At 50.1% G+C, this 26916-nt stretch overlaps 1 protein-coding gene across 4 annotated transcripts in view; it reads left to right on the top strand.

Moving 5' to 3' along the window:
• Nucleotides 1–25925, top strand: part of LOC100727437 (solute carrier family 45 member 4) — a 59998-nt gene extending 34073 nt beyond the window's left edge. For 2 of the 4 annotated variants that reach the window (XM_063246939.1, XM_013141447.3), the window contains exons 3-8: nt 15617–15805; nt 17367–17546; nt 18189–19261; nt 20275–20374; nt 21068–21279; nt 24378–25925. In XM_063246939.1, the coding sequence (XP_063103009.1) occupies nt 15617–15805; nt 17367–17546; nt 18189–19261; nt 20275–20374; nt 21068–21279; nt 24378–24734 (2111 nt within the window). In that variant the 3' untranslated portion in view covers nt 24735–25925. The remainder of the gene's footprint in view (nt 1–15616; nt 15806–17366; nt 17547–18188; nt 19262–20274; nt 20375–21067; nt 21280–24377) is intronic. The other 2 variants (XM_063246940.1, XM_063246942.1) reach the window with 2 other exon arrangements.
• Nucleotides 25926–26916: the final 991 nt, after the last annotated feature.

Genomic DNA, 26916 nt, shown 5'->3' with positions numbered 1-26916 from the left:
TGTGTTCTACAAACAGTAAAATGTTTGTATCAGCAGCTTTTCTTAGGAAGCTATGCATGCCTGCTAATCTTGTATCAAACTCTAATGTGCACCTGCCTGCTAGTGCGAGCTGCTGGAGATGATGGCAGCTGTATGCCTATGGCCCCTGAGCCATATACATATATTTGGTGTATATATATATATATATATGGTATAAAAATATGTAGATATTTTATATATATATATATATATATATATATATATATATAGTGGCAGAAGATGATTAGACAGAAGAGTTTTAAGTATATTCCTACAGAAAATGTTTGTTAAACTCTATAGAGAAAACAGAAAACAAGGTAAATTTTAACAAACCACTACCAATTCACGTTGAAAGGAGGGGGCAAGGTGGGAGCCACCAGGAGACCCAGTGGTGGCCCCTTTCTATCTGTGGCCTGGGCCTAAGCCCCAGCGAGGCTCCCAGATAGTAAGCAGGGCTGTGGCTGGCTTGGGGGTGCAGTCCTCAGTGGGGGTTGCTCTGTAAATTTCAAATTCTTCCCTTAAACCGCATCAAAACTAAAATTAGAATAGTAGGGAGAAGTATTTTCCTATGGCATACAAATACCATTTCTGTTCTTAAAAGCAATCCATACAGAATGTGTCTACTAGAACAATAGTTTCAGATGATGGTAATTTTGTCAGTAAATAATTAACTACTGAACTGGGGCCATAGCTCAGAGAAAGAAGCTTTCCTGGCATACACAATGCTCTACGCTTCATCTCTAGCAGCCCCCCAAAAATTAAATATCTGTTGTAACTTGGGCCCCGGTATAAAACCCAAGGAGGCAAGAGACCGAAAATTTAGTGGCAAAGGCTTTATTTTCAGGCCTGGCGACCAGTCTCCGGGAGCCAATTTGGAGACTGTCCCCCAGGAGCTGAAGGGAGGACTTTAAAAAGGGGCTGGAGGAAAAGGCGGGGGGGAGAGAAACAAAGAAACCTGCAGAGCCATCAAACTTGTTGACCCGAGTCTGGAAACTGTATTGCTGTCTACTTAGCTCTGACAATCTAGGGAGTTCCTGGTGTTTTTTTAAATTACTCCCATCCTGCAGACTGACATTATCTCAGAGTGGCACGTCTGCAGCAATATTTGGAGAAGAAAGTGGACAGTTAATTATCTCAGGACAGCTTGTCTTCGATAGTGAGTGCGAAGGGGTCACAAGTTATGAGATGTTGGAACTTAAGTTTTATAAAGACCTGATATCTAACTCATTTGATACATACAGAACAAAAGGAAAGCACCGATTGGGGTTTGGGCCATAGTATTACCCGGTAATTTCTTTAAGCTAAGCAGTTCTTAAAATTGGGGCAGGCTCATTTTACGACAGATCATCACCGGGTCGGGGGGAGGTCACCAGAAACCCAAATTCTTTTTTTTTTTTTTTTGGTCTTTTTCATTTTTATCGGTACCAGGGATCGAACTCACGACTGCCTACTTGCAAGGCAGGCACTTATGCCACTGAGCTAAATCCCCAGCCCCGAAACCCAAATTCTTTATGGCCTAGATAGATAGGTGAGGGGAGAGGGAGGCAATAAGGCGCCATACAGAACAGAAAACGGCGGTAATGTGTCAAGGTCAGGGTAAAGGATTAAACTCACACGCAAATCTCTCTGCACACAAGCAGGTTACTTTAAACAAATGTAAATTAATTGCTATCCTAGTTTTCTTTAGCTCTTTAGCGGAGAATAGAGGCGCCTAGCAGTGATTAACAACCCTTGTTAGCTTGTTTTAGCACAGCTTCTGTAGTTTGTAGAGGGCAACAATGGTTAACATATCAATTAGGTGAGATTCTTGCAATGTTTTACAGGGGAGAGTGTTGCTCAACATATCAATTAGCTCACTTAACATATCAGTTAGGGAAAAAGGATAAAACAAACACATTTAGTAAGCCCCTATACAGGTTTGCTATAATACACATATAACGAAGCTATTTTCTTAGAGTACAACAATATCCAAGAGTTTTACACAAAATATGATCACATGTAAGTTAGGTGTGAAGTAGGTTTCTCTTTGGCATAGCATAGATCATTTGCTCATCTTTTAAAAAAAATTTTTTTTGAAGTTTTGGGGATCAAACCCAGGGCCTCCCACTTGCTAGGCAGCACAGTACCCCTGAACTGCATCTAGATTAACATGTATGCAGCAGAGACCACCAGGCTTGTGTAAAGAAAGGCAGCAAGGCGCGGAACTTCAGAGCGAGAACAAAGAGCAGAGTGTCCCTTTTATAGCGGCGGGGAGAAGGCAAGGAACGCTAGACTGGAAGAGCCCAGACACCACCTGTGGTCAGTTTTCTGGCCAACTCACTTCTCAGTGGGCAGGGTCCTTTGAAGGGTCCCGATGTAAAACTTTGGTGTCTCCAGATGTTCCCAGAACTCGCAAACTTCCTTGCCCTATCTTATCTCCTTTCCTGTGTTTATGGATGGTAACCTCAGCTACTGAGCTGAATTCCCTAAAGGGAGTAATGCTTTGCTGGCAGGCAGGGCGGGGCTCAGAGGGTCAGGCCAGGTCAGAGACTGACACACACCTTGTCTCCTTTTTTAAGGGACAAGTGGACTTAGAGGTGTCTTATGCATTGTAAACTATTTTGGAAACACCACAGCAAACGAACTTTCATATAATGTTGTATTGGGTATAAGTCCTGTCACAGAATGGAAAGCTGGGGAAACCGGTTAGCTGGCGGGACAAGATGCAGCCTGGGTGATTTTCTCCAGATGTCTGCTCATGGTGCTGCATGTATAGAAGAGGACTTTGATGGTGCAGCTGAGGGCCCAGGCTGCAGGCTCTGAGGAGGGAGCATGGGGGTGCCGGCAGCTTGAGAGATTATCACGGTTCATGCATTTCAGTCAAGCTGCTTCTTAGTTGACGTACACACAGATGCATTTTTTGCTGTTATTTGAAAACATGACTAGTGAGAATTACGTCCTGTCCGGGGGAGTGGTGTGATTTGAGGCAGAGGCTCTTTGCTCTTCTCCCTCTGGAGTCCTTATTTCCCTGTCCTCTGTTGAGCCAGGGCTGCCCTGGCCACTGCTAGCTTAGGGCTTTTCTTGTGTACCTGTCAGCCCTCATCAGCACTCCCACTGGAGTCATCTTGGGGCCACAGGAGGCCGCTGCTGCCCCCATTTCTCTGGGACGGGTCTTCTGTACCTGTACCTGTGTCTTTGCTAGAGTGTGACTGTCAAGCACAGTCGGAGTTGAAGGGGTCCCTCTGCAGTCAAGCCTGTGATGCATAAACAGAATCTTGCGTGCATCTCTTCCTCCTAAGTGCTGCTTGAGTAGAATTGGTTCACATTGATTGTTTCCGGCAGTGTAGCTGTGAATCAAGATGTTTCATGGTATGGGGACCTTGAACAGGCCCAGCCACAGTCTCTGGGTATCAGTCACCTGCCGAGCCAGGGCTTCACTAGAGAAGAGGCAACAGCAACAAGCTTAATACTGAGGGGTCTTCTGCCCAATGTGGTGCCCCCCCCCCAACTGGGGATCGAACTCACCATCTTGTACTTGCCAGGCAGGTACTTATACCACTGAGCTAAATCCCCAGCCCTTGTTTTGTTTTGTTCTGTCTTTGTTTTAAAGTATTGAGGATTGACCCAGGGCATTTGTACTGAACTAAGTTGCCCAGGCTGGGCTGGAACTTGTGATCTTCCTATTTCAGCCTCTTAGAGTGCTGAGATCATGGCATGCACCACCATTACGCATTATGAGCAAAATGCATTGTAAGAGCCCCTTAGCAAGAAGCCACCAAGGCATCAGATACACTCTATCTTCAAGGAGGGCAGAGCAGCAAGGCCATAGTCACTGGAGGACATCTACGCCAAGGCAAGAGGCAGAAGCCCAACTGAGGTGCTTGGGGAGGTCATCTCAGCATCTTTTACCTGAACATGCCTAGCTGGTAAGAGAGGGTTCCCACCAAGGCTGGGGATTTGGCTGGGCACTGGCGTTGAAGACCTTTGCCATTGTGTCAAGTTCTCAGAAAGATCATCATAAATAGCCTGGAGCCTGCTGAGGGCCAGGTGCTCATCCCTGGCCCGGCCGTGGTGCTGTGGAGGAGAATATCCTTGAGCAAGCTGTCTGCCGAGGACTTGGGGGTAAGCAGAGGTGATGACTGACATGCCTTGTTCACCTCTAGGCCTGCTAGAAATGATGAGACTCCCTTGGAATGGGAGGGATACTATAAGTAATACCCAGAGGATAGAGGTCACAGTGGGTTTGTGGGGAACATGCAGAGCATAGGCTGTGGACCAGAAAAGACTCCAGGCCCATTTCCACTCTGGGTTTCTCCAGATCTCCCAAGATCTCACAGGAAGAAGTGGCCTTCTTAGAGGAAATGGGGATTTGGACAGAGAAAATGATCTGCTCAGGGTCCTCCCCCAGTTACTGATGAATCAGAACTTGAGCCCTCTCTCTCTCCCAACCAGGCTGGGCCTCCAGGTGACTGAGATGGATGTTAGGTCTCAACTGACAGACAATCCCAGCTGAACAGTGAATAGTTCTGGTTCCTACAGACTGGACCTGCAGGCCCAGGTGGGGCTGATTGTACTTTAGTGGTTGCATCAGCAGCAAGCCATTCTGGGACTAATCTATTTGAGTCCTCAGAGACATTTATAGGTCTCTGTGGAGAAGAAGCTGGTGCTCCCAGAGCTGGCAAGTGGTGAAGCTGGGGTCAGACTTGGAATTCAGACCCCAGAGCCTCACCTCCACAGCACCCAGTGTGGCCTCCCAAGGCCAGCCTGTCACTCCTGCAGATCCACAGCCCCACCCAGCTGACACCCTGCTGCCACCAGACCAAGAGAGAGGCCCTCCCTTTGGGGTGTCTGTGGTGAAGGCAGACTGGCAGGAGGATTTCTGACCACTGGGAGTCTTAATGGTCATCTGTAACAGAAGCCTGAGTACAAACAACCTTCTTAATTCCTCGTCGCTTGATAAGGACAGTATAACCACTTAACCGTTCACCAGAGCTCTAGTTTGTTTATGAACTCCTTGGGCCGGTGCCATTTCAATCAGTTGATTCTTATATTGAACAGATTTGATAACATTGTCATTTTTATATTTCCTGTTACATTAGCATATAAAAATTAACAAAAAATAGTGTGCAACTTTTGGCTATTCTGTATTTAAATAATTGGACCTCTAAGTGGTTAATAGTGTTCTCAAGCCATATCCAAATCTACCTGTGGTCTGGGGCATAGCCCAGTGGCACATGCTTACCTAGCATGTGTGAGGCACTGGGTTCAGTTCCTGGCATTGGTTCCCCACCCACCTGCTGCTTTAGCAGGGAGGCAGGGTAAATCCTGAAACTTAAAGCTGTCTATAGGCCACTTCTGCACCAGCTTGTGAGTTTACTGTTAACTTTGTAGTGATTTCATGAGCTGGTTGGTAAACGCTTCTGTTTTTTAAAATTAAATTCCATACTTAGAGTTGAATTGTGTTACCTATAAAGGTAGGAAGTCCTGCCAATTGCTATGATATGGAGACACTGTTAGTGTACACTGCTGAGGACAGTCCCCTGTCCCTGCTGCAGGGTGGAAGTTCAGGTCTCCAGGATGCCAGTAGGTACACATCTGCTTGATGTCCCTTGGGCAGCTTGAACTAAACTGTGAGGGGGGTGTTGACACTGTGGGATCACAGGTGCTGCAAAGGGGACCCCTGGCCAAAGCTGGCTGTCTGCATTCACTCACAGTGCTGAGCACAGGCATTGGTTAGCAAAAAAGGCAACATTCAGTGTCTTCACAAAAAGTCACTGCTCTCTGCTGTTCCTTGTCTGGGGTATTTTTCACCACTTGTCATTACTGGAACCAAAGCTACATACACACACACACACACACACACACACACACACACACACAGAATATATAAAGCTGGTGACCCTGATGCTCAAGGCCTTTCCCTCTCTTGCTGTCCCTGCACTGTCCCTCAGGCCCTCTCCACAAATGCCCTCCACCAATCAGGGCGCCCTGCATGCCTCATCTTGCCGCATCCACTCATCCCAGGTCCCCCTTGAGTGCTTTCTCTCACGTGTCCAGATCCTTAGCCTTGGACATGTGAAAGGTTATCCTTCAGGAAGGCATGAAGATATGTCTAGGAATTGGAGGCAGAAAACAGAAAACTTGGCTTAACTTATTTAAGACAAGAATTACACTTGGATCTGTTCCCTTTAGCTTCTGAGGGTTCTTGGGAGCATAGTGCACCCCAACCTGAGTTGTGGTCTTGGAGGAGAGGACTGAGGCAGGCTTGTACCCTGCACATGGCCAGGGACCTGCAAACAGTGCTGCAGGGTGGTGGTGTTCAGCACAAAGCTGGCACCCAGTGCTCCAAACCCTAGCAGGCCCAAGGCCAGGCCCAGAGCGGCCTTATTCTACCCTCTGCCCCCTCTGTGGCAAGTGGCTTAGGTGAGGACCACCCACAGGGCACCTACAAAGGTCCCTAACTTTTTTGTTTGTTTGTTTTGTTTTGTTCTGCTTCCATACTCAGCCACCTGTCTGGCCCCTTCCCCACCAGCTACTGCTGTACTGCCTTTGCCAGCAGCCCCTCCCACTGGCACCTGTTACAGGACTCCCTCCACCCCTGTTCAGGCTCCTTAACTCCAGCTCCCCAGTGCTAAGTTGCAGCAGGCTTACTGGACGGGCGATTCACAGTGTGGGGTTATTTGTGGGCAAAGTCTTGTGTGCTCAACAGTGAGTCACTTGGCCCTCAGTGCTGCTGGTATTTGCACTGCACAGATGAGAATGCAGGAGCTGGCTAAGGCAGAAGGAACCGCTCACAGCATATCACCCCTGCTGCTCCCATCACAATGTCGTTCCCCAGGCCAGAAAGAGCCTCTTGAGCACCCCATGTCCTGGTCCTTTGGGTGGAACAGGCCTGGTTCCCCTCCATGGTTGGATGACTACGTATGTATGATGTGCCTTCTGTAGAATCCATCTGGCAACTTTGTCTGGGAAGCAGGACAGCTTGGACACCACAAGGAAGGATAACCATCTTTCTAAGTGTAGTGTTTGGCCATTGCTGGGTCCGTGAGGCTGGGCTTAGAGGCAGGACGGGGGCCTTAGCCCTGCCCCACCTACCACTGGAGCCCAGGGACCTTCCCCTCTTCTGCTGCTCAAGTCCAGCTCATCCAGGAGCTTGGCAAACCTGGGGTTCTGCTCCTTCAGGCAGTGACTGGAGCTGCTGTGCAGAGCCACCTCAGCCCCATCTAGTTTGACCAGGGTATAGGGAGTGCCACTGCTGTGTTAGGGTTCTACAAGCTCCCTCAGGGCTGCAGATGGGTCTTCCTAGAGACACACATCGTGTTCTTCCACACACCCACCTTCTTCTTCACTAAAGGAAGGGGTGGGCATGTGGGAGCGGCTGTAGGGTTGGGTTTGTGTCCAGAATGGCTTTAGCACTGCTTGCTATCCATCACCTGTATGGGTCTCCCTGAGTTCCCAGGAAGACTTGCTGTCATGTACAGCAATCTAGCATAGACTCTTATGTGTAATCTGGTTACTGGGAGCAGACAGACTCCCTGAGCACGTCCTCAGAACCATGTGATGTATCTCTTGAACTGCCTCTGATGTTTTGAACACACTGCCTGTGGAATCTGCTATAGCACTGTGGCCTCAGAAATTTTTTTTTTTTTTTTTTTTTTTTTTTTTTTTTGTCTTTTTATCGGTACTGGGGATCGAACTCACGACTGCCTGCTTGCAAGGCAGGCGCTTATGCCGCTGAGCTAAATCTCCAACCCCCGGCCTCAGAAATTTGAAAGGGATTCCATGTCTCTGCCTGTCTCAAGTGCCAGCCATTCTTTTATGTTTTCTTTAATCTTCAGAATGTTTTAGTTTTCCTCCACCTGTGTTAGTGTGCTCCCTTCCCAGGAGACGAGGTGTTCAAGGCCTAGTGTGTTCTGAAGCTGGTAGCGCCCAGGTATGAGCTCACATCTGCCTTCAGAGCCCATCATGGCCCAGCCACACATAGGGTTATCATGATGTAGGGGATTCCAGGTCCCAGAGTTTCTTCAGCATTGACCCAGTGATCTGTCTACAGGGTCACAGAGGTGGGAGCTGGTGGGAGCCAGAGACCCAGACTGGGCATTCTTTGCTCTAACGGCTGTTGGCTGTGAACTTTCCACCACACAGCAGTGGACCAGGACCCTCTGTCTGGAAGTTCACTCCCAGACGGTAAGAAAGCAAACACGTGAGAAAGAGGAGTCACAGTGGCTACTGATGCCGGAATGGGAATATCTGGACTCCGTAGAGCTGCCCATATTATGCTGAGTGTGATGGGACCGAAGTCTTGGGCTGGATGTCAACAGGTCTTACATTTTCTGTGGTGGGGGGAGGGGGGAGAAGAGGAGGTCCACTGGGCTGAGTGGCCAGAAGGGAGGGCATGGCCAGCAAGCTGGATGCTATCCCAGGGCACTGGCAGTTTGGATGGGGTAAGCAGTTGCAGGCATACATACAGGTTTCTGAAGCGCCCTGGCTGTGGAGGGGGAGATAGGCTGTGGGGGTCAGGGAGGAAGCAAGGACCAGCTGGAAGTCCACTGTGCTCAAATAAAACTGCAGGGTCGGGGATGTAGCTTAGCAGCATATGGCCTACCTGGCAAGCATGAGGTCCTGAGTTCAATTCCTGGTACCAAAAAGAAAAAAGAAAGACCAAATAAATCTGCAGTTCTTTTAAGGGCATGAAGGGAGGCACTTGGTGTCAGGTGAGAGGAAAGTAGAGCACTTTGGGCAGAGGCAACAGTATAAGCAAAGCTCCCCTGCCCGAGAGCCAAGTGCAAGGCAGGGGTAGTGGCTTTGTTGGATGAATCTGGGCTCCTGCAAGCAGAGTGATGGGTGATGAGGATTTTCTCTGACTTAGGGGAACCCAAATTGTCAATCAAATGAGGCCAAACAAACTTCCCCCACAAAGAGGATACAGGGACCACAATTTACTCACCTACAGAGTAGGTTTGCCAACTTTGATCACGGAAAAATAATCTTCAGGCTGAGTCCATGAGAGGCATAAGTGGATGTCAGCAGAGTTAAAGTACACACTCACAAGTGAGTGTGGGCCCTCATACAGTGAGATGTGTTATAGTCTGGGTCTGGGGGTATTATTCATCCCAGGTGTGTCCACCAACTGATGACCCAGTATGCATATTCCTAGTGTCTGTCAGACTATGTTAGTGGGCTGGTTTAGAATGCAGACTGTTTACATGTGTTTGAGGCTTAGAGATACAATACCCACTTAATACTGGTCCTTCCTTGGGCATCATCCTTGGGGAGTCTGTGGGATCTATGAATCTGTGGTGTGCAAGGAATATAGCACAGGCTCAAGTTACAAGTGAAAAGCATGGGCCCATGAGGAAATTTTGGAATCAATTTCCCAGGGGGGAAAAGGCATTATAATCTTGGGGAACATGGATTGTGTTCTGAAGCTGCAGTTCTTAAATGTATAGTTTTTAAGTTATGATTTTTCTTATCTCTTTTCTACCCTCTTTACTATCTTTATTTCTTCTATCCCACTTCAAAGGATATTTAGGTTCGGAGTGTCAGCCCAAGAGATGAGTTTTGAGTAATACTGAATTTGAAGAACTTTCCTTCTTTTCAAAGGACAGGGTCATAGGAACCTTGTTTCCTTGGTGGCTCTTGGCTTTGTGACTGATAATACCATGCAACTGTTACAGGAAGCATAGGGCACTGGCTGACGTTGACTTGTGATTTTAGGCTGGGTGGCTAGACATGCCACAAATTATGTGACCTCTAAGAAGGTTCTGTAATCTCAAGCTGAGAGCCATATAATTGCTTATGCAACCCCAAAATGTCTATTTCCTTTTTTGTGGTGCCAGGAGTTGAACCTAGAGCGCATGCTGACCAGGTGCACCATCACTGAGCTACTTCCCCAAACCTCTGAAGAGCCATCAAAGTGGTCAGTTGTTTTACAGTCAGGCAGAGAGCAGCTTGGGTCTGAGCTCCCCAATAAGTAAAGATCCCCAGCAGCTGGGCACAGAGGCTGAGTGGAACAGTGGGAAAGCAGGAGTGATGTCCCACTGGCCTTATTCTGCAGGGGCTGTGTCCTGTGTGGGTCTTTTCACGTGCATCTAGTTGTATATTTGAGGTTCCTCTTGTTTGATAATAGAAATAACCTCTCTCGGAGAAGTTAGGAAGCCCCTCGTGGCCAGCTGGCTGCATTGTTTACTTCCCAGAGCAGAACCTAGCACAGGCCAGCATAAGGAGCTGGAGGTATTTTTACCAAAAGAAAGACCTTCTTGAATCTGCTGACTGAATGTCACAGGGCCGTAGGGCACACTGACAGCCCATCTGCACTGTTGCCACCTGCAGGGACCTCTGGACAGATCTGCAGACTTCCCCACGCTGCACAGCTCTCCCTAGGCTCTGCCTCTTTCACTGAGCCCAAGGCCAACGTGCCTGCCTCCCCTAGGGAGGTCTGGCCCTGCAGTCAGCCCCTGAGAGCCTTGCCTTCGGGTCCTAGACCCTGAGCACCTCTCCACTCCTAGGATTTAACTCCAGACTCCTGGGGAAATGAGGAGGAGCCTAGGGCCACACTCACCTCAGCCCCTGTGTCCCACAGGCTTCTGAGAGATTGTCCTCTGGGAAGTAGCTCTGTAAGCAATGGATGGTGGAGTCACAGGGGTGACAGGTGACAGTTCAGCAGCAGTCACGTCACTCCCCTCCCTGTTCACATCAGGGATTTGCATCAGCAGTACCAGAACAACCACCTGAACATCTTGTTCCATTTCCCCCTCTCTCTCCCTTTCCTGCAGCTCCAGTGAATCTAGACTGTTCCTTACAGCCCCATATGTGCCCCCTTCCCCTCCCCCATGCTTGGGGCGTGAAGGGCAGCAACCCTGACCTCATGTCTGGTCTCCACCTCCTGAAATCCTTCAGGGTCACTCAAGGTCACAGCATATTTCCCATGGAGAACCATTCTCGTGACTTTAATGTTACAAATTTTTGTCCGAGAATACAAACGGTCTCTGGATGTGGCAGGCTTTGTCTACTGAGAGACAGAATGTGAGTTCTGATTGTGTCTCAGGCCTTTGCTAAACATTCACAGGCCACTTTCCCAGCCTTCTGCCTCCCCACAAAGTACCGATTTATCAAAAATGCCCTTGTGAACAGTGGCTGCCACGCGTGCCCCAAGTGTTGCTATGATCTCACACAGATATGGACGCGCTGTCACACAGTGAGTGTTTCCTGTGCGTGGGGAGCCTTCCGGGTCCCACCATTGTTGTTTAACTTTACCCTGGAAAAAACACAGATTATTTAGTGGGGACTGACACGTTTGTTTAGTGTGTTGCTGGGAACTGCCCGTTCCAGTTATCCCAGGGGCAGCCTCTGCCTCACTGGCTACGAGGCTGTGTGGCCAGCTTATGGGGGCAGCTTAGGTGGGAGGGGCCACCAGGGCTGCTGTGAGAAGTGTTTGCCTTTCTTGCTGACATGCTGAAACAGAGTGTTATCACCCTGTTTCTCAGGCAACTCCATGGGTTGTGTTCCATTACTGCGGTGGCCCAGCCACAGGTGCCTTCATTTCCTGGTGGGCTGCGATGTTGCAGCCCAGAGCAGATAGATCGAGACCCTAGTGGTATTCCTGGCATGCCTGCCTTCCTGGGCTCCTGCCTTCCTGGGCTCCTGCTGCCCCTCGACTTTCACAGTTCTAGGCCTACAGCCTGCGGCGGGGATCCTTCACAGCTGAGCCCTTCTGTCTACTCCCACCGACACCCAGTTGTGATGCTTTTGTGGACAGATTGTAGGTTCTGCAGTGTCCAGGTGGCACCCTGGGTGTGGCCAGGCCCACCTAGGAGTGGTGTTCGTTAACTGTGGCTCCTGCTGCATTCTGTGAATTCTCTGTGAGAGAAGGTAGGGTGGGCAGTCAGGCCCAGGTGAACTGCTGGGGAAGTGGGGTCCACCCCATGGTGGGACTGTCTGAACTTAGGCCATTGTCTGAAGCCAGACTACATGATTGCTGCGTGATCCAAGTCTTGGTGAGCCCATCCAGCAGTAGGGTGCAAATGAACCCTTTGTTTACTGTGGTAGAGCAAAGGTGTGTCCCAGATCACTGAAGCTGGAGCCTTAGTGGGTGACCTTATGTCCACTGAGTAGGATGACAAGGGCCTGCCTTTCTGTGCCAGATGCCCTGCCATGGATCATCTCAGTGTGGTGCACTGTTCCATGCCTTCATTGGAACCCGGTCAAGGAAGGATGGACGGAGGAAGCCCCAAAGACCTGGCCACGCTGAGCTCTGAGGACATGAGCCTCCATGAGTTCTGATCCAGCTCCTCCAACCTGCATTTAAAGTTAAACCCTGAGACCACCAGGCCACAAGAATCTGTCAGAGGCCTCTAAGCACCTAGGTCCTTGGCAACTGTGGTTTGATAGGCACCCAGGCTTCTATGGTTGCTCAGCATCAGAGAGAAGGTTGGGAGGCCTAATCAAAGGTTGTGGGTAGGGGTGGCTGTGGGGTCCAGCTGAAGGAGCAAGCCTCAGAACCAGAGATGAAGATCTGACTTTTGTCTCTGTGACACACAAGGAAAAGAGGGAGGCATGCAACGAGACGGGCGCCGTATGGGCTCAGGATTCCTTTACCCACATGTAGTTATGGTGCCTGCTGGGTGCAGACACCTGGCCAGGTAAGCCTGCAGATGTGCCAGTGCTGTCTGCCTTAAGGTGCTCAGAGCTATGACCAGCAAGTAAGAACCTCTGGACCAGCTGGGTGGGAGTGGGGACAGCCCTGATGGCCTCCACACAGGGGTGAGGAGCTTAGGGCCTGAGCCTAGGCTGGCTGCTCACTCCCCAGCACTGTCTGTATTTATCCTTGGGGTAGGAGAAGCCTCACTGGTGAGCAGGTAAAGGCTGCCTGGTCCTGGTGGTGCATGTTTCTACCTGCAGACCCATCAGTGTGACACAGGACATCCCATTGGGCAGGCTGGGAATAGCTTGGAATGACTGGCATTGTCCAGTGAGAGCAAGTAAGCTGAGGCTTATAGCCGAAGTGCCCTTTTCAGCCTTCCTGGGGCCTGGCCAGTGCTTAGGCAGTGAGTGCTTTGGTTGACATTTTTCTTGTTTGCCTGGCCCTTTCCCAGATCCTTTCTGTGATCTCTGCACTTGAAGCCATAACCTCATGCTACCCCTGACAGCCCCGAAGTGGGCCTTGACCCTGTGGGCACCAGTGTTGGACAGGGTGCTCTGGTAAGCAGCTGTTGGGCTGGGCAGCTGCACCATCTCTGCTGAGGCTGCTACATCTGACCTTCTCTACCTTGATGCTGCAGAGAGCTGCACTAAGTTTGGTTGTCTCTGCCTTGTCTCCCCTTACTTCCTATGGTTGCCTAGAAAACGGCAGCAGGTCCTTCAGTGCATGCCTTGGCACCATGAAGACAGTGTCCTGCCTGAATCACCCCATCGGCCCACAAGGAGCCTGTGAGATAGGAGTGAGGCTGTCTGCCCCCCTGGCTGATGTGGCTGTGGTGACCTGAAGGCACCTTAGGGCCTGATGACCACCTTTCTATGTTTTCTTTGGGTCAGTTTGCTACCAGGAGCTGTTTTAGGCCATGTCAGCCCCTGTGCACCCCAGGAACTCCGCAGAATTCAGCACAAAGCTTGTGTTCACAGCCTGGCTCAGAGATGTCATCCTGTTCCTCTCACAGCGGTGACAGATGCCTGAGTTGAAGAAGACTAGTTAGAGATGGTTCTTTGTAGCCAAGCCCTGTTGCCCCACCATGCTTGGTCCTATTGGTGGCAATGACTGACTGCGGCCTGCAAGAAGCTGGCTCTTGAGAATCTACAAGACATACCATTAGCACTGTCCCTCTCCCCTTCCCTCTCCTTTTTGCCTTACGGGTCCTACATCCAGAAGTGGTGCAAGTTGGGGCTAGAATTTCCACCATTGACAGCATATCCTTAAAAAGCTGTAGCATTCAGTCAGGAGTCCAGTGGTCGCCTGATTGGACAGGTAGCCTCTGAGTGCCTGTGGAGATCTCTGAGCAGAGGTGGCACTTGCCTGTACCCCATCCTGAGGTCAGCTGGCCCTCTGTCCTGCCACCCTGCCTCCATCAGCCACTCCCTGACCTCAGGCTTCAGCTCAGAGACCATGTCAACCAAAGCCCATGGGAAGAGGTGACAGACCTGTCTTTGAACCGCAGCTCTAAGATTTGTACCATGACAATTCTGCTCCTGGCCCTTCTGTTCAGTTCTGGAGCCAGCAGCCGAGACAAGGAGCTGAGGTTGGTGTGTACCTGTCAGCTCCTACGGCAGCAAAAGTGAAGCTAGCAGAGCCCTGATGATCCCCAGTAGGTGCCCCTACTGGCCTTGCACAGTGAAGGTGCCAGGAGAAGCATGGTTGTCAGGCCCAGGCCCAGTCCTGACTTGTGCAGACCATCCAAGTGACATGCAGGCCAGTATGTGAAGGGGACAGTCTCAGCTTGCAGTCCCCCTTACCAGCTTGGTCACCTGCGACACTTGTCCACCTGCAGGTTAGTCTCCTGCACCATGGCTTTGCTGATACTTGCCTTTCCTGCCGCTGGAAGGCTGGATCCAGTGGGTCTGCAGTCCTGCAGATGTACCTCGGGTCTGCCTGAGGCAGGCTCCCAGGACCTGACATGACATGGGGGTTCATGGTGGTCTCAGGTCTCTGTAGGGGACCCCTCCAGGGAAACATCTAATTTAGGTATATCTGGTCACTCAAAAAGGGACAGGTTTCATTGGGCATAGGGCAGGGCAGCAGGAGGTGTCCAAGGTGAGGATTCCAGTTGAGACTGGACTGGGTTTTGGGTAGCAGTAGACTCCAGGATAGGAGCCAGTCCGTGGAAAGCCCCAGCAAAGCAAAGCAATGGGAACTGGACAAACTGGCATTTCCAGTTCATTCAAGTCAGCAAACCTTTAGCCCTGTCTGGGTCTTGTCTGGCTCCTGTCTGGCTCCTGTGTGGCTTCAGGATGGGGGAGAGGAGAACTACAGGTGAACTATTAGGGCCCCCCCCCAACATGCAACCTGTCTGGGTGCATACTGGGACCTCTGGGATGCATATTGTGGACTACTGCACTCAGGGGAGGATGTGGGGCCTCTAAGTGGAGGGATCTCAGCACCTCTAGGACCAGGACCTGTAGAGAAAAGGCATGGCCAGGAGGTACCATGAGCACTCCAGCTGGATACTACTGATGCCAAGCGATGGCAGAGCCTGTGTGTTGGCCGGCGATGCATTCCTGAGAAGTGGGTATCTGACCTATGTACCACTGAAGACAGGAGCGGCACACACAACCTATGGCACCTGCCTGTCACTTTGAAGGGCCTCCAGGGCAAGCCCAGGAACCCACACCCACTGAGAGGCCCAGCCCACCCCATGGGACTCACTCGGCAAACTTCTTATTTCCCAAGCCCTTGATTTATTTTGCTGGCTTCAGATGGGAGCAAAATCCAGCCTTGGGGGCGCAGAGGTCAGAGCAGACACCTGCGTGCCGCAGAACATGCTAGCATTTTAACTGGCTGCTAGCACTAGATTTCAGAGGTGCTGATTTTCAAGTGCTTGGCATTTTGAGGCCCTAGCGGGGCTGCATGTGTGTCTGCATGAGTCTCTACAGCAGTGTGCCTCCTGAGTAACGCCCCGTGTCCCCTCAGGCCTCCCAAAGCAGTACTACAGTCTCACATGGTTCCTGAGCCCTGTCCTTGGCCTCATCTTCACACCAGTCATCGGGTCAGCAAGTGACCGCTGCACCCTAAGCTGGGGCCGCCGGCGGCCCTTCATCCTCGCGCTCTGTGTAGGCGTCTTGCTTGGTGTCACACTGTTCCTCAACGGCTCTGCCATAGGTGAGTGCCAGGGTGCCGGGCCTGGAGACTTGACCCGGCAAGCAAACATGCAGCTCCAGTCATAGAGCTGGCCCTGTGGGACCTACAAGGGCTGCCTGGCAGTGACCATAGTGCAGGCGGCTGGGCAGTGGCGCCAGCCCACGGGAACGCCAGAGGAACCTGTTCACAGGGAAATGCTTCCTGCCAGGCCCGTTTGTTTGTAATGCGTATCAGATCCCATATCCTGTTTCCAGCATTATTTCAGAAATTAGCTTTTTTTGGTTCTCTTTTTCTCAGACTTGATGTTGAAAATACCAAATTTGGTATTTATTTTTTGGTTCACATGCTCATGATTGTTTTGCCTCTTTTCATTGTTTTGTTTTTAATTAAAGCAACTAAATACGGGATTTTTTGTTTTTTGCTTTGAGTGCATCCATCAAAACTGGTAAAAACAAAACCTTGGCTTTAGCACAGACTTTTGAGCTGGAACTGCCTGGCATGTGTTCTGCATCAAAGCAGCTCACCCAGGACTGGAGTCAGGTAAAAGTCGGGAGCGTGGACAGGAAGCCTTCGGAAGTCCTTCTTGGTACTGGGGAGCCACTCAGCTTCTCAGGGCCTCTGGGATGGACATGGCTCTGTGTTTGTGTCTGTGACACCTCCCTTGTGTAGGTCAGCCTCCTCCACCCAGGGGTGCCAGTAACTGGCTCTGGGCAGCAGCCCTGTCCCCTCCCATACAACGTGATGGCCATCTCGTTCTGTGTCCATCATTGTGGCCCAAGTGCTGCCAGTCTGGGCTCTGCCCCCTGACAACCACTGGAGGTCTGTGGGGAGCTCCTAGGCAGAAACTCCCTTTTGAGGCCCTCTTGTGGGTCCACGTTCAGCCTCATCACATCCTTTGGGGTGTTCAAGTTTTAGCCCTGCGGCCACTACTTGTGCTTCAGCACTGTCCTCCACCCCCCTGCTGGCATCAGTGAGACCCAGCTTGGGCTGGTCAGGTGTCCTGTTATGAACTAGACCTCTGGCTGCACAGGAGACCTTGTTTCTGGACCACATAGACTCCCTCCTCAGGATGGTGGGGTGCTGCCGTGGTGCCCATCATTTTCAGAGCCCTGTCTGAAATTCAGCACTCATTCAAGGTCCTTTCTACTTGAGCCTGGAGTCTCCCACAGGTTCCACAGCTCCTGGATCTAGCTGGGTGCCTCGGGTAGCATGGGACTCAGGAAGGGTCCTCAGTGCTGCCCCTCTGGAGCCAGTGCAGAGGAGACTGCCTACATACCCACCTGCTAACTGCTGCTAATTAGCACCCCTCCCCCCATGATGGTGACAGGGGAGCTGCTCCCCTTCCTGCTTGAAAAATAGTGAGGAAAATGTCGAGGTCCAGTGGGTGAGAAAAAGCAGTACTCTAACCCTTGGCACGGGGAAAGAGAAACCCCTTTTCCCACAAGTCTGTCTGCTGCAGGGTCCTCTCCTGGAGACAGGCCTGTGCTGTTCCCAGCTGGCTCCCCACAGAGGGGAGACTGTGTACTCAAGGAGCCCCATTCAGCTGGCCCTGAGGTCTGACTGCTATCTATGCTGTGTCTAGGTTTGTCCCTTGGCGATGTCCCCAACCAGCAGCCCATTGGCATCATCCTTTCAGTGCTGGGAGTGGTGGTCCTGGACTTCAGCGCCGATGCTACCGAGGGGCCGATCCATGCCTACCTGCTGGACGTAGTGAACAGTGAAGAGCAAGACATGGCCCTCAACATCCATGCCTTCTCTGCTGGTAAAGTACCCATCCATGCCAAGGCAGGCTGACAGTGGCCACTCTCTGGGCCCTGTGTGTGGGGAGGAAGCACCCCCAAGTTCAGTGCTGGCCCTCTACACATGGCTCCAACTCAGGCACTGGTAGGCAGAGGGTGTGGCTAGGGCTCAGGAAATACGTAAGGACATGCTCCTGACCACTGAGCCCAGCAGGATGGGGAGGACCAAGGAGCAGCAATGAGGGACAGTCAGGTCAGGGCTGCTGGGGTAGCCTGCTTGCCAGGTAGCCATGGCGAGGTCCCTGTAATGACACTGTCTTTAGCTGTGCTTAGGGAATAGCATTTGCTTCAGACAGGTGTGTGTGTGGGACTGGTTCGTGTCTAATCCTGAGATCAATTTGCTCTTAATTTATTAAGCAGGAATTTTGTTAAATCACAATTCTCAGACCTGGGGCTAACAGGGCTTCTTGTCTTATCTTTCCTACCCTTTTCTCATTCCTCATCCTAAGACCCTGTGTCCAGACCCTCAGCATTACTGTAAGGGTGCCCAGGCCCCCACTGAGGGTGAAGCCCTCCAGTCCATCCTGCCATTGGCCTCCCACACTAGGCCTAGGAGCGGGGACCACAGCTTTCCCAAGGCTCACCTGCTGCTCCTCCCCTCCTAGGCCTCGGCGGTGCCACTGGCTACGTGTTGGGCGGGCTGGACTGGACACAGACCTTCCTGGGCAGCTGGTTCCAGACACAGAATCAGGTGCTCTTCTTTTTTGCTGCCATCATCTTCACGGTGTCAGTGATCCTGCATATCTTCAGCATCCCAGAGGAGCCGCTCAGCCCACAGCAGGATCGCAACTCAGAGGAAGCTGCTGGCCTGTCCAGCGCTAGGCCTGGCAGCACCTTGGCCAACACCTGCCTAAATGCCCTTAGTCAGGGCATGCAGGACAGCAGCCCTCCTTTCCCTGATGAGGTACAGTCAGGACACAAGCTGGCTCTGGACTACCTGGATGTGGATATCATGCGCAGCAAGAGCGACTCTGTGCTGCATATGCCAGATGCCGCACTAGAGAGGGAACCTGAGCTGCCCTTTCTATACAACATCAAGTCGTCCATCTTCAAGGATGCCTTGTATCCCAGCACCCACCACAGCACCAGCCAGGAGCTCCTGCAGGCCAGGCTGCCCCACCTGTCCACCTTCCTCAGGGAAACTACCAAGGAGGATGATGCCTTGCTTGATAATTACTTGAATGAAGCTAGAGTCCCAAATGGAAGTGGCTCCCCACCGAGAAACACACTCAGCTGTGGCACCAGGGTAGACCTGAAGCCCTCAGTCACATCCAGCTCCTCGAGGCGTTGTAGGTGTGCACTCCACCAGAAAGGCTTCAGCACCTTCTCTTACCATGGCAAGATGGGATCCCACTGCTACCGTCGGGCCAGTGCAGTGGTCCTGATCAAACCATCCCGCAGCATGAGTGACCTGTATGACCTGCAGCAGCGGCAGTGGCAGCGCTGCCAACACTGGAACCAGAGTGAGGCTACCACCTCTAGTGGAGTCACAGAGAATGAGGATGGAGAAGGCGAGGGCAAGATCACCGTGCGCCTGCTATGGTTGTCCATGCTGAAGATGCCGAGGGAGCTGATGCGCCTTTGCCTCTGCCACCTGCTCACCTGCTTCTCTGTCAACACTGAGGCCGTCTTCTACACTGACTTCATGGGCCAGGTCATCTACAGTGGGGACCCCACGGTGAGAGCACTGGGAAGGGGTGGCCAGCTGGGCCTCATCAGTGCATAGCTTCTGTCTTCGTGACTTTTCTCATTGCTGAAACTAAATACCTGACACCCAAAGTGGGGGAAAGTTTATTTAGCTCACAGTTTGTAAAGGTTTCTATCCATAATCGGCTGGTTATAAGATAGCATGGCACATGGCAGAGGGGCTTCCTGACAGTGGAAGACTGCAAAAGCAACGAGGGAAAGACCAGAGTTTTTCTGTCTTTTATACTATGTACAGGGTACCTGCCCTAGGATGTAGCACTCACAACTTTCATTCTAGCCAGAACTATGCCAAACCAATTAATGGACTGATTTATTAACCATGTACCCTTAATCCCAGCATCACACACTCTAGATTCTGCTACCTCTGAAAAAAGCCCTGTGACTGTATGAGGCTTTGAGGGGAGGTTTAGATTCCAAGGTTCTTCGCTGGCCACCTGTGTGACCACATGAGGGAGAATGCATGACAGGCAGCTGGCTGGCCTGTACCTCTGTTCCATGGTTCAGTTGTCTGAGCCCAAGACTGGTCACAGTAGGATGTATGGGAAGCAGGTGTGAGTGCCAAGTGCTTTCAGAGGATGCAACTACTCTGAGAAGGCTGGATGGGCAGTTCTTTAACCATCTATCATCTGAACTTTACCACCTCAGGACTTGGCAGTAATGGTAATAACCTGGACTCAGCTGGTGGCTCTTTTGGTCCCCATGACATTACCTGGGCTCACCTCACAGCATGCTCAGGGTCCATCTTCACCCTTCCAGGTCTACCATGGCAGCTCAAGAGGACAAGGTCTCTCCTATGGTCAAGAACAGCCCATCTTTTGGGAGTTGGGGGGTCTGCCTTTTATTCAGGGGACAGCAGATCGCATGTGATCCAGAAGAGACTGGAAGTGACTTATCAGACACTGGATTTGGATTCAGAGGTGATTCTGTTTGCTGTACTCTTAAACATTTTGCCAGTGCCCTAATCCCAACCTCTTTCTGGAATAGGCACCATCCAACTCCACTGAAGGGCAGGCCTACAGTGCTGGTGTGAAGATGGGCTGCTGGGGCTTGGTCATTTGTGCTGCCACTGGTGCTATTTGCTCAGGTAAGAGATGTCCAGATCAAGTAAGTGTTTGCAGCTGGGGAATGTTCAGAGCCTGGAAATACAGAGTATGAGCAGGGTCCTTATTTCTTCCAGGAATGGGTATGCTCACAAGCTCTTCAGGATGTCCTACAGTGCTGTCTAAGCTGAACAGCACCTGTGTTAAACATGTTGTCCCAACCTTGCCAGCTCAGAGCTGCAAGGAGCCCAGGCCCTTAGCCAGGGATCAGCAACCCAAGCAAGAGTCCTGATCTAGGCTGCTGGACATGCCCTCTCACAGTTTAGCTATATCCTGAAGGTGGGGGTCAGGTTGGCAAATTTCCACCTTGGGACCAGTCCTTGTGGCTCACCTCTGGAACTGTAGCAAGTCATGGTTCAGGCTCACTGCCTGTCCACACAATGCCTGACCTGAGGAGAGGAGGTCAGCTTTGTGTAATCCTTGTGAGGACTTGGGGATGGCCAGTATAAATACTGCCATGGTCAGCCAGGTGCCAGCACCAGAGTGACCACCTTGTCATCACCACTGTAGTGGAGAAATTCTTGGGGAGTGCATGGCAACAGGACAGGTAAGAGAGATGCTGCTTACATCTGCTGGCCTAGGTTTGGTTTCTGGAAGGTGCTCCTGGGGGAAGAGGGATGGGCAAGGAGCCTCTTTGAGTGGATGGCTTAATCACTGCTCCTGTGGCCTCTCTGCAGCCCTGCTACAGAAGTACCTAAACAACTATGACCTGAGCATCAGGGTGATCTACGTGCTGGGAATGCTGGGCTTTTCTGTGGGCACAGCTGTGATGGCCATGTTCCCCAATGTCTACGTAGCCATGGTCACCATGAGCACCATGGGCATCATAACTATGAGCATCTCCTACTGCCCCTATGCCCTGCTAGGGCACTACCATGACATCAAAGAGGTACGTCTGGCCTAGTGGTGTCCAGCTAAGGTGACACTTACGTGGCCTCAGGCTGAGTCTGGAGCCTGTCTGGTCCAGAGCCTGGGCTCAGCACCGTGCTCTCCCCTCCACACAAGCTGAGCACCTCCTGCCTGTGGAGTGTCCTGGACACAGATTGTCCCCTCCATCTTCCATTCTGATGAGGCTAGGAGCTGCCAGTTGACCGGGTCAGTCCTTGTCACAAGTCTCCAGCTGCCCTGGCCAGTCAAGAGACTTCTGGAGACTGGTATGGTCACTGGGTCAGGGCTGCGCAAGAGGCTCATTTCTGATGCTCTGCAACCCAGGTGCAAGTGCAGGCCAGGGCTCTGCAGCACAACCTGTAGGCATTTAGGGAGAACCGGAAAATCCATGTCTCCTTTCTAACCCTAAATTCTGTTCACTGTCCTAATCTCTCATGCAGTTATTAAGGCAAATTATTAACTTTGGTGTAATTAAAAGCACACCAAACAGCAGTAGTGAAAATCTAATGGCATTATTTTTTTAACTACTTATCAGTCCAGTTAAATACAAGATGACCAAAAATTGCATGTTTTTTAAAATTTTCATAAGATAATATAATGGGAATATAAAAACATCAATTTGATCAAACTGATTCAGTACAAGGTGGTTGAAATTATGCTTGACCAGAGTGACGCTCGTGGTAGTCAGTACATAAACTGCCTGTGTGATGCTTAGGGTAAATGATTAAGTGGTTAAATGAACTTTTAAATCGAAACATAGCAGATCACTGGCTAAATCATAAGTACACTCTTCACAGCTTTCGGGAAGGGAGGACACAGTTGTTGAAGCAACCCTGACAGAGGAAGGCCATTTCCAGAGGACCCTCCTCCCCCTTCTAGCACCCAGAAGGTGACCACTGCCCTAACTTCTAAGACCATGTATTCCTTGTGTCTATTTCTGAACTTTCTATGACTGGACCGACTGGCTTCTTGTATGTCACCTCTTCCTGTGTGACTCACTCATTACCACTGGCACTTCGTGCATTTCCGCATTCCTGGTGTACCTGTGCTTTCCCGACCACATACCCAGTGTACCTGGGTTCCAGATCGTGGCATCCCCAGTGTGACTGGATCACTTCCCTGCTGTGCCAGTCTTTTCTACTGGCATGCTCAGTGTGTCTTTGGTTTCTCGACTGATTGCCCCATGTGCCTATGGGTCTCTGATCACCCTCCTTTGATGGGCTTGGTTCTTCCAGTTCAGGGCTGTTCTGGACATGCAAACATTCCTCTTCAGCCTTCACGGTGCTTTGTGCTCTGCCACGTCTGCCTGGACAGGTGGTGTGTGTGTGGCTTAAAGTAGCAGATCCCGGTTCTCTTCCTCTGTTTGTAGGGCCATCTTTATCATAAACTGCATATTGCTGTAAAGGATGTGCAGGTGCTTCTGGCCCTTTGGTCTTTCTACTCTTGGACAAATGTTCTACTCTTGATTAATTCTGTAGTAAGTCCTCAGATTCTTTAGTGTAAGTTCTTCACTGAGACTGACAGTGTCCTGGCTACTCTTGTTTATTTTTCACCTAAATATTAGATTCCTTCTGGGCTTTTCTTTATTGAAAACACATTGACTTTATATGTAGGTCAATTTGGAAGAGTTAACAGTTGCATTGTAAACCATTCCATCCACAAGGATGACCTAGATTTCTTTTATAAATCCTCAGTCACCTCTGGGTTATTTTGGACTTTAAATATGCAAATGTCATCTGTGTATAGTTTTAGTTCTTCCATCCTAATCCCTGATAACATTTTGCAATGACTAAAACCTCTGACATGTAAGTAAAAGTGGTGGTGTTGAGTTTGCTTTCAAACTCCAGCAGGTGTCCTCACTGTCTAAGAAGGACAGTGCTTTAAGTTGGAGTTTCCTGGGGATTTGTCCACTTCATCTGAAATTGACAAGTTCTTCTTTATTATGATTTTTTGAACTTTGGAAATCATTGGCATTAAAATGTTTGTATTTCCTTATAACACAACGTGTACTAATACCATTCTTTTCATGATGGATATTAGCTATTCAGTTCATTGACTGTTTTCAGAAAGCCTTTGTTTTATTTAGCCCTGTTTGCTTTTCATTTATTGGTTGCTGCTCTTCACTATTTCTTCTTTTATCTCTTATTTTAATTTGCTGATTTTCAGCCTCACATTTGCATGTGAAGCTAGTGATTTCCCTGTACAACTACCTTTAGCTGTGCTCTGCAGGTTTTATTGTGTTCTCTATTACTTCAGTTTTTTCATTTTTGTCATGATTTCTGTCTTGAATCATTATTTAGATGTTGATGAATTTTGGGACATTTGGGAGGATTTGCCAATGACCGTGTTATTCTTGATTTCTAATTTTTTACAGTCAGTTAACATACTCTTGAATGATCTCAGCCCTTAAAATTAGTCGAGACTCCCTTTGTGGCCCAGGGGATTTGCAGGTGTTGATAAATGTTCAATATTTACTTGAAAAGAAAGTGAATTCTACACTTTGCCGTCTTTTTCAGTTAGATCAAATTTTGTTCATTATTTTACTATTTTTGTATGTGTTTTATTCTATGAAAAGCTTATTGAAATCTTTTTCACTATGGTTGTGGTGTATACAAATAAGTACACACACACACATCTAGAATTGCGTTGTTTCTTATCTTCTTCATGGACTGGCTTTCCTTGATTATCTCCAGGACACCTTCATTTGGAGACCTGGTATGAGCAGGCCCCCAGTGTTCTTTCCTATCTTGAGGAACACAAATAAAGCTGCCCCTCAGTTTGCGCTGGTCCAGTCTGCTTAGCCGTGTGCTCAGCCACATGTGGGGTGTGGGTGACGGCTAGAAGTGCTGCCAATGGCTGACCCAAGCTTCTAGCTCCCCACAGGAGAACCCTCAGGGTAAAGAGGAGTCACCTCACCTAAACCTTGCCCTGCCACCTTTCCTTGGGCTGAGGGTAGGTGCCAGGGAGCTTGTGTCCTGATGGCACTGGTAACTAGCTTCCATTTGCCTCCCGTCCTGGAAGCTGGAACTTTCTGCCGCTCCCCTCTCTGCAGACCCCCACTGCACAGCTTCTCATGACTGTGCTTTCTTTCTTTTGCAGTACGTTCACCACAGCCCCAGGAATTCGAAGCGTGGGTTTGGCATCGACTGTGCCATCCTCTCCTGCCAAGTCTACATCGCCCAGATCCTGGTGGCATCTGCTCTCGGGAGCTTGGTTGACATTGTGGGGACTGTCCGTGTCATTCCCATGGTGGCCTCTGTGGGCTCTTTCTTGGGCTTGCTCACAGCTGCATTCCTGGTGATCTATCCTGACGTATCAGAGGAGGCCAAGGAAGAGCAGAAAGTCTTATCTGTGCAGCCCACTGGTGATGGTGATGGCAGAGATGACCCCTCAATCCTGAAGCTCTCTCGGAAGGAGGGTCTGCAGGGCCCCGTGGAGATGGAGTCTATGGTCTGAGCTTCCACTCACACATTCCACGTGGGAGGCAGTTGTAGGGTAGGTTTGAGTTATTAGGCAAAATTATCACACTAATTGCTTTTTTTCACAATTAAAAAATCATTAGAATTTTTTAAATTAAGAATCTCTTTTAATTTCAACTGTCTTATTCTACATGTTTTTACACTGTAAAACATTTATAATATAGTTATGTAACTTAGAAAAAAATGGGATTTTTGCCTTTCTGAAACTATAATGAAAATGCAAGACCTTCAGACAAGAGCAGTGTAGTTGGTGACTAGAACACCCTTCCCAGGGATCCCTCTGACACCCACAGGTATGTGAGTGCCGCTCAGACCTTGTTATGTTCCCCTGCTGTTGTCACTATTGGAGAGCATTATTTATGATTATTTTAAGCAAAGGGTTTTTTTTTCTACCACTTTGTTTTTCCCTCGGAGAATCTGATGCATTGTGCCCAGTGTCACTGTGCTCAGGAACAGCCACACATCAAAGCTGGAGAGGCCCCCTGAGGTGGCCACGGACAGACAGACCAAAGGAGAGACACACACCAACCCCTGGATGGGATTTGAACTCCCCAATCCAGTGCTATTTATGTCATCCGTGTGAGCAGGTCCATGTGCAGACCCCACCCAGCTGTCCATGCCTGGAGCTCCTCAGCCCAATCCCCAGGCTCCTCCCTGTACTTTGACTCATCTACACCTTGGCTGGAGATGTTACAGAGCTCCAGGTGGGCACTGGCCTACAGCCCTGCTGCCAGGCTACCTTGAGTAGGGGCTGAGGGTGGGCAGCAGCCTCCAAGCAGGACACATGAGGCAAAGCCTCCTTCGCTGCCATGGCAGGGTATGCTCGCTGCAACCTGTCTGAATCTTGTGACTTTCTCACCTGCTGACCTGCTTATCACTGGGATTAGAGGCAACACAGACAACAGCCAAGTATCTGGAAGCCCAACCAAGCACTGTATTCTGGTTCCACAGGCAAGCACAACTCAAAGGCTACAGCTGTTTGGAACTTTTTCAAACCATGGTCTCTTTATTCAAAACTAAGCAGTTTCTGCTTTTCGTACATAAAATAGTCAGTCTAAGCTTTCTGAGGTCAGGAGGAAGAGGCCCTGCACATCTCACAGACAGAATCAAATCTTTCATAATTGCTACCTCAAGTCCATGTTTTTTAAATAAAGTACTTTAAAATACACGAGAGTCGTACTGCAATGTGACCATTCTAAGGCAAATATAATACATATTGATAGATTTTTCCTTGGTGCTGTAGAGAAGCAGGAGTGGAAAAAGGCCTTTTTGCGGGCATAGGAGGGCTGCAGTAGAGTGCAAGATCCCCTCAGGGCAGACAAAGAAGCCAGGAGCTTTTATGCAGTTTGACATGGAGTTTGAAGGGGCGGGCACAGTGACATTTTGACAACTGATTGGGGGAATGTGCAAAAAGCGGGAGGTTTGATTTTTGAGTTTGGAAGAAGACTTTGGAAGTCAGTGCTGACAGCATGCACTGTCTAGCACCATGGAAGTTGGTGGCATACAGGAGGGGGCACAGGTTGGCAGAGGCCAGGAAGAGCGAGATCAGGTGTGAAGTGTTGGCAGGAAAATGGTGCCAGCAGGATGGAGGGAGAACAGGAGGAAGAAGGTGATGCAGAGGGGAGAAGACGGTGACAGAGAAGAGCAAGAAGGGTCTCATGGATATGGAGGGAGGGGGGCAAAGGCAAAAGGGACGTCATCTTAAGGGTCAGTGGGGTTGTGAGTAGTGGGTAGGGCCAGAAGAGCTTGGGCTGCCCCACATGCATGAATGAGGGGGAGATGGGTCCTGTGAGCAAAAAGGCCTGGATATAAGGATCTAGCAAAGGTGAGGAAGTGGCGCCTAAGGCTGCTCTCAGTCTGCACTGCGATTTCATTCCTACATACTTCATGATGACCCCCTGTAGGGACTGCATGAGGGTACTCTTCCCCCATCTGGCTGGCATTTCTCCCACAGGCCCACCCCATGCTGGCAGGTATATGCTCTACACAGCACTGCCCACTCCTAGATTGCTGTGCCTGGCCCCAGGTTTCCTCATCAAGTAATGCCATTGTCACCTACTGGCCACTTTGGCCACACCATGAAAGAGTAGGGACTTGTGATGCCCCAGGAGCCCACCCAGCTGTTCAGCACAGTGCCACTGCCAGGCAGTGGGTGGTAG

This window comes from Cavia porcellus, unplaced genomic scaffold (genome assembly GCF_034190915.1).
Source record: "Cavia porcellus strain 051 isolate PalLab524CR breed Dunkin Hartley unplaced genomic scaffold, mCavPor4.1 scaffold_4, whole genome shotgun sequence".
Classification (NCBI taxonomy): Eukaryota; Metazoa; Chordata; class Mammalia; order Rodentia; family Caviidae; genus Cavia; species Cavia porcellus.
Note: the sequence above shows the minus strand (reverse complement) of the source record. Positions and strands in the feature narration are given on the sequence as shown.